The sequence below is a fragment of the Aquarana catesbeiana genome, linkage group LG03 (assembly GCF_042186555.1).
Source record: "Aquarana catesbeiana isolate 2022-GZ linkage group LG03, ASM4218655v1, whole genome shotgun sequence".
Classification (NCBI taxonomy): Eukaryota; Metazoa; Chordata; class Amphibia; order Anura; family Ranidae; genus Aquarana; species Aquarana catesbeiana.
Window position 1 is genome coordinate 515,602,546 of NC_133326.1, and position 7,565 is coordinate 515,610,110.

The 7,565-nt window shown below is 44.1% G+C and overlaps 1 protein-coding gene across 1 annotated transcript; it reads left to right on the forward strand.

Moving 5' to 3' along the window:
- The first annotated feature begins 2,989 nt into the window (after nucleotides 1–2,989).
- MED7 (mediator complex subunit 7) lies at nucleotides 2,990–6,836 on the forward strand. The gene is made up of 2 exons (XM_073621165.1): nucleotides 2,990–3,128; nucleotides 5,776–6,836. Exon 2 carries the CDS (start codon nucleotides 5,794–5,796, stop codon nucleotides 6,472–6,474), a length of 681 nt encoding a protein of 226 aa, XP_073477266.1. The 5' UTR covers nucleotides 2,990–3,128; nucleotides 5,776–5,793; the 3' UTR covers nucleotides 6,475–6,836.
- The last annotated feature ends 729 nt before the right edge of the window (nucleotides 6,837–7,565 follow it).

Sequence of the window (7,565 nt, forward strand, 5' to 3'; positions counted from 1 at the left end):
AGTGCCACTCGGCGCTTCCGTGACTCGCCTGATTGGTCTTCCCTGGCACAAGCACTGCAGAGGGAGGGGAGCCCGAGATCCCCCAATGACAGCTGGCAGAAGAGGAGAGCAGCAGGGATCAGCTGAGCGCAGATCAGCGTTTTCGTGACCCGCCTGAGCTCTTCTACCCCTCTGAGCCTCACAGAGGGTGAGGCCCGAGATCCCCCAATGACAGCTGGCAGAAGAGGAGAGCAGCAGGGATCAGCTGAGCGCAGATCAGCGTTTTCATGACCCGCCTGAGCTCTTCTACCCCTCTGAGCCTCACAGAGGGGGAGGCCCGAGATCTCCCGATGACAGCTGGCAGAAGAGGAGAGCAGCAGGGATCAGCTGAGCGCAGATCGCCACTTTCATGACCCGCCTGAGCTCTTCTACCCCTCTGAGCCTTGCGGGGGGGGGGGGTGAAATCCCCCGCTGACAGCTGAGAGAAGAGGAGGACTACAGCAGCAATAGAAAGGACTCCAGCAGCCCACAACTACCCTAAACTAGGGCTTATATTGCAGCCCTCCTGGAAAATCGGGTGTATCGCTTACCCCCGAAGGAGCAGCTGATTAATTATTATATCCGTAATTCACGTTTACCACCTGACCCATCGCAGCCCATAAATTCAGAAACAGTCCATATTGCATTTTTCTCTTGCTTTATTAAGTAACATGAACTAGGATAGGAGAAGGGTTTCTTTTGAGATGCTCTTTTGTTGCTTTATCATCTTTTCACTGCCTCTCATACAAGGACCTAGAATCATTGCGGATAATAAGAAATCACTTTATGCGATTTCTTCAATCAGGGAAGATGGAAGTAGATTTGATAGAGAATAATCGATAAAGAGTCACTCTGAATAACTTAATCTGCAGAACTTTTCAAGAACAGTCTGTATCTATATATGTGTGCTTGCATCTCTACCGCTACCTTTTTACCACTACTTCCCATCTGCAAGGTACTTCCAAGTTGAGCTAAAGAAAAGTCACTCTGAATAATTCCTCCAGCTTGACTGATTGGAATCCCGGGGCACTGCTGAACCCAAAGTCACAGGCTATCACCGCCTGTCTCACTGACTTGTGTACCAACATTCCTCAGCCTCTGGCAGTACCCTTCCCTTGGGCTTTCACTCACGTGATCAATAGTCCATGTGCCACTCATAAACGATCGATCGCCCAGTTTCCTTCCGCTTTGTTGCTACTTCTTCCGAAATGATTCTTTGTTCCCTTTCCGCTTTTCTGGCCCGCTCCCTTCCCCGCAGGGGCGGCCAATGACACCAGCGACTACACGCTGTACGGTGTCATCTACTCCTCTACGGGTGCCAGTTCCCCACCCTCCTCGCAGGGGAACCTCTCCCCTCCGGGAACCAGGCTGGGCTTCTCCAAGCTCGAACAGGAAAACTCCTCACTTACCATGTGACCCGGCTTTTATATGAGAGTCCCGGGGCATTACCAAACAAATTAATGATTGGCCGAGACTCGCATACAAACCACCTGCCACTCAAATCCCAAATGAACAAACAGGCCTGCTGCAATGGCACAAGCCTGCCTAAATTTACCTGAAACTGTAAGCTAGAAACACGGTAGCTCAGACCAAAATAAGGGAAAAATGAGAAGGAAAGAGGGACATTGTAGCAAATCAAAGACAGTCCCTCGAAATCAGGCACAGTTGGGAGCTATGGAGCTGGCAGAGTCAATTTTCATATTAGCAAGCTGGTTATTGGTTACTTACCCTGTGTCTAGCAACCAATCACCAGCGGTTTAACCAAAAAAAGTTAATTTGGCTGGCTTCTCCCCCCACCCTCAGTCCTGAGCTGTGCTTCCTCCCAGTCTCCGCTGTTCACTGATAAAAACGGCAGAGGCAGGAGGGAGACACCTAGGGTGTCAAAAATCCTTGCACCAGCCCTGACTGGGACTTAGAAGGTACGGCGGAGAGAGAGACCGAGACTGGCACCTAGAAGGCGGGGTTGCGGTGCAGGAACCTGTTTGCGGTCTACCTGTCACCTGCAGGCGGTTAACAGGTGGACTGCGCTTGACAGGTTGCCGACCCCTGTTTTATAGCAAAAAGTAAAAAATATTTTTTTTTTTTTCAATATTGTCGCTCTTTATTTGTGTATAGCGCAAAACATTAAAAACTCAGAGGTGATTAAATCCCACCAAAAGAAAGCTCTATTTGTGGGAAAAAGGGACATCAGTTTTATTTGGGTACAGTGTCACATGATTGTACAATTGTCAGTTAAAGTAACGCAGTGCAGTATCGCAAAAAATGGCCTGGTCATGAAGGGGGGTAAATCTTCCAGAGGTCAAGTGGTTAAGCGCAGTGCATTGTCATACCTCCCAACTGTCTCTGATTTGGAGCAATGTCCCTCTGTCCCTCATTCCTCTTCATTTGTCCCTCATTTTGATCTAATCTCTATAGATGTATATAAAATGCACTTTTTATCTTTCAAAAAGTATTTCCCAGTGCTAAACCTTTCATCTGATTTCTAAATTGCTGCTTTTGTAAATTTTAAAAGCCAATATAAAGGAATAGTAGAGGTAAAAAAAAGCACTTGCGAGTTTGATTAATCTTTTTTTTGGGTTAATTCTCCTTTAAGATGGTGTGCCAGGGGGCGTGTCCTATGCCTACATACATTTGCTTCCCATCTCAAAATGTTGGGAGGTATACATTGTGCCACTAAAGTGTTCAGGTTGGGCTTGAAGAAAAGGTGACAACCCTATAGCTAGGACGGAGTGTCACCGATTCCATAGGGAGGCGCTGTGCCCCTATTGAGCTTTTATTGTGAGGCGTATCACTTCCAGGATCTCATGTAGCACGTGTAGGAGGAGCGAATTCTTCTCCCCGCCCAGTACATCCCTCCCCTCCTATCACTCTCGCTGCAACTCCGTCCGTTACTGCGCATACAGCGCCTTCTAGTGGCAACTAAACTTATACCTGCGCAGAAGCGCTTCCTCGCAGATCTGCCACTTTGTTCGCGACAGCCAATCAAAACCGCTTTGGCCGGGAGGGCGGTGTTTCAGCGTGAAAACGTGAAGGAGGGGGAGACGTCACGTCCGGGGGAGGTGTCGCCGCTTAGAGTGGAGCTGAGCGGGTGTGTGTTGTGGGGGTTGCAGGTAATGTGACAGAGATTCCTGTGTGTGAGGGTTACCGGCAGAGCTGTGCGGGGCTCAGCCTGGGGGCTGGAGGGGTACGGCAGGCCCTGTTGCTGGTAGAAGGTCCTACTGGTACATTGCAGCTGGAGTATGTATGCTGATCACACAGCTTGTCATAGGCGACTGATAGCAGTTACCAGTGGATGATGGTGTCTATAGACATATGATGGGCTCTCCATAGGGTTGTGTATGGGCAAGGTGTGTTACACTCTCTAGGCACCTTAAAGAGGAACTCTACACAAACTAGTGTTAGTAAAGTGGGGAGGGTGTTCTAGTTTGTGTCTCCTTCCTGTCCTGGTGACACAGCAGGAAGTGTGAAGAGAGAGGTGACCTTTTTTTTCCTGCCTGCGCTTAAAGCAGATCTCCAGGCTCCTTTAGAAAAAAAAAAGTAGAAGTCAGCCGTTACAAACACTGCAGTTGCTGACTTTTAATATAAGGACACTTCCCTGTCCAGGGATCCAGCACTGTCCTCACCTGAACCGATTCTTCAACCGGCTTCGGGTGCAGGCAAGGTTTTGCCCCCTTCATGACCAGAGCATTTTTGCTATTTGACACTAAGCTACTTTAACTGGTAATTGTGCGGTCGTGCGATACTGTACACAAACAAAATTTATATAGTAATTTTCACACAAATGGTGCTTTCTTTTGGTGGTATTTGATCACCTGGCTTTTTTGTTTCTTATAAACTTTTTTTTTTTTTTTTTTAAGGAAAAGAGATTCTCTACTTTCTGTTTATAAAACATAGCCAATAAAATATCTTTATAAATTTAGCCCAAAATGTATTCTACATATCTTTAGTGGAAAATAAAAATGCCAATAAATGTATTTTGATTTTTTTGTGTGAAAGTTTTAACGTCTACAAACTATGGAATATATGTTTGAAAATTGATCAATCCTGATATACTGACGGCCTATCTCCTTTCTTGAGGCTCTAAAATACCAGAATAGTACAAATGACCCCTTTTTGGAAAGTAGACAGTCCAAGGTATTTAGTAAGAGGCATGGCATTTTTTTTTTTTTTTTTGAAGTTGTAACTTGCCACAATTTTTTGGAAAATTTTAAGAAATTTATTTATTTTTACATACGGTCACCAGTGCACTACGGCGTCATCATCTGACTGGTGTGGTGGTGATACTGACTGGTGATGGTATGTTAAACACACAAGTTGACACAAAGGGGTTTGAATGGCTATTAAAGGTAATCATCCTCATCTGTGATCTGTTTGTAATTAGTGTGTGTGTATAAAAGGTCAATGAGTTTTTGAACTCCTGACAGACCCTTGCACCTTTCATCCAGTGCTGCACTGATGTTTCTGGATTCTAAGTCATGGGGAAAGCAAAAGAATTGTCAAAGGATCTGTGGGAAAAGGTAGCTGAAATGTATAAAATAGGAAAGAGACATAAAAAGATATCCAAGGAATTGAGAATGCCAATCAGCAGTGTTCAAACTCTAATCAAGAAGTGGAAAATGAGGGGTTCTGTTGAAACCAAACCACGGTCAGGTAGACCAACTAAAATTTCAGCCACAACTGCCAGGAAAATTTGTTCTGGATGCAAAGAAAAACCCACAAATAATTTCAGGTGAAATACAGGACTCTCTGAATGCAAATGTAGTGTTTATGGTTGTGGCCAAAAAGCTCAATTTTGGTCTCATCACTCCAAATGACTTTTGCGGCAGAAGGTTTGAGATTTGTCTCTGTGCTGTTTGTCGTATTGTAAGTGGGATACTTTGTGGCATTTGCATAGTGATGTCTGTCTTCTGGTGACTTGACCATGCAGCCCATCTTTCTTCAAGTGCCTCCTTATTATGCATCTTGAAACAGCCTCGCCACATGTTTTCAGAGAGTCCTGTATTTCACCTGAAAGTATTTGTGGGTTTTCCTTTGCATCCCAAACAATTTTCCTGGCAGTTGTGGTTGAAAACTTAGTTGGTCTACCTGACCGTGGTTTGGTTTTAACAGAACCCCTCATTTTCCACATCTTGATTAGAGTTTGAACATTGCTGATTGGCATTCTCAATTCCTTGGATATCTTTTTATATCCCTTTCCTGTTTTATACAGTTCAACTACCTTTTCCCGCAGGTCCTTTGCCAATTCTTTTGCTTTCCCCATGACTCAGAATCCAGAAACATCAGTGCAGTACTGGATGAAAGATGCAAGGGTCTGTCAGGAGTCCAGAGTCCTGAAACTCTCTTCAGCCATAAATGAAAGATGTTTTTGTGTTATCATTCATATTCTCTGAAAAATGGCCAAGAAATCATTCATTCTGCCAGGGTATGTAAACTTATGAGCATAACTGTATAAAATTTTTAGCAGAGACCCTAGAGAATAAAATGGTCGTTGTAATATTTTATGTCGCACTGTATTTGCGCAGTGGTCTTTCAAAAGTAATATTTGGGGGGGGGATACACTTTTTAGTTTTTTTGTTTTGTTTTTTGTTTTTGTTTTTTTTCACTGAACAGTAAAGTTAGCCCAATTTGTTTGTATAATGTGAAAGATGTTGCGCCACGAGAATCATGATCTTTATTCTAAGGAAAAAAGTTGTGATTCTCATTTTATCCAGTATCGTGCAGCTCTACTTTGAATCTGATTTCTGTTTTCTCTTCCAGGTCATTTCACTTTTTACCATGGGGGAGCCTCAGCAAGTGAGTGCTATGCCTTCGCCACCACTGCAGTACATCAAAGAGTTCACTGATGAAAATGTCCGTAAGGGGTTGGTCCCTAAACCACCACCACCCATCAAGGACAGCTACATGATGTTCGGTAACCAGTTTCAGTGCGATGACATTATCATCCGCCCTCTGGAGAGCCAGGGCATCGAGCGGCTGCACCCTCAACAGTTCGACCACAAAAAGGAACTGAGACGACTCAACATGTCTATACTAATTAACTTCCTGGATTTACTGGACATCTTAATACGAAGTCCTGGAAGTATAAAGAGAGAGGAGAAGCTGGAGGATCTGAAACTACTGTTTGTTCACATGCACCACCTCATCAACGAATACCGACCCCACCAAGCCCGGGAGACCCTAAGGGTTATGATGGAGGTGCAGAAAAGACAGCGTCTGGAGACTGCCGAGAGGTTTCAGAAACATCTCGAAAGGGTGGTAGAGATGATCCAGAACTGTTTGGCTTCATTGCCTGATGATCTGCCCCTTCCTGATGGCGATGTCACTGTTAAGACTGAATGTATAGAGGAGCCATGTTCTGACCAGAAGGACACCCCCACAGAGGCTGCCAGTTCAGCCAAAGAGCCACCAGTAGACAAAGATGCAGCCATGTGTGTTATTATTGATGAGATGACATAGGGGATATTTATAATATTTATGTTTCAGGGCTGCCTGTGGAACCTTGGCCAGAGTTCTTGGGTCCCGACAAATTTGTCACCTCCTCAGATACTCAGGTGTCCACAATACTTCTCTTGAGGACTCCTTAGAGAGAGGCTGTGATGTATGTATTTAGGCAATATGGAAACAATGTTTTGGGAAAGCATTGTCCTGCTCAGGAATGTATTTCTACCTTTTTATTATCGATATGTTAATTTGCATTCTGTTTGCCAATAAGTATTTCCTGTTTTCTGTTTGGGCACCCGGTGAGAGGTGTCTGGGTCTATAGGTTTGTTAATATTGGGTTCTTATTTGCTTCATTAAAATGCTTTTGCTTTTTGAAATGTGAAGACTACATTGCAGTCTTTTGTTTACATTTCGTATCCATGTACATTTTCAGCTATGAGGAACAATGTAAACGGAGAAATATGTTAGCTGCCATTGCCATTGTATTTTGTTATTGACCCAGGATGCACTTGAGACAAGGAGGTTCTGATTTGATACTTTTTCAAGATCAGTGAAGTCAGAGAGTTGATTTGACAACTGACACCTAACTTTTTTTCTTTATGAGATTAGAAGATTATAGAAATATACAGGAATGTGTGAAAAGATCTGGACAGCCGCACACCGGGAGAAATTACATGTGCCTTTATTGTAGAAACTGGATCATGAAGTACACAAGACAACACAGCAAGAAAGTACAGGAAAACAGCTGACGCGTTTCACACTTATACTAAGTGCTTACTCATAGCTGAGTAAGTAATGAGTAAGCACTTAGTATAAGTGTGAAACGTGTCAGCTATTTTCCGGTACTTTTTGCTGTGGTGTCTTGTGTACTTCATGATCCAGTTTCTACAATAAAGACACATGTAATTTCTCCCGGTGTGCGGCTGTCCAGATCTTTTCGCCGATTTCTGCCTGCTTCAGCATTGGCCAGCACTTGGGGCTCTTCTTTCCTGGAAGTTAAGGATTCATTTATTCCGCTCTGGATCTACCTGAGCGGTGGAGTCTCTCTTGCTTCACTTGAGATTAGAAATATAGCCATACTAATAATTAGATTTTCGGTAGATGCC

What these genes read in the sequence shown, in the direction of transcription:
- MED7 (XM_073621165.1), top strand. Translation starts at nt 5,794, where the DNA reads ATGGGGGAGCCTCAGCAAGTGAGTGCTATGCCTTCGCCACCACTGCAG.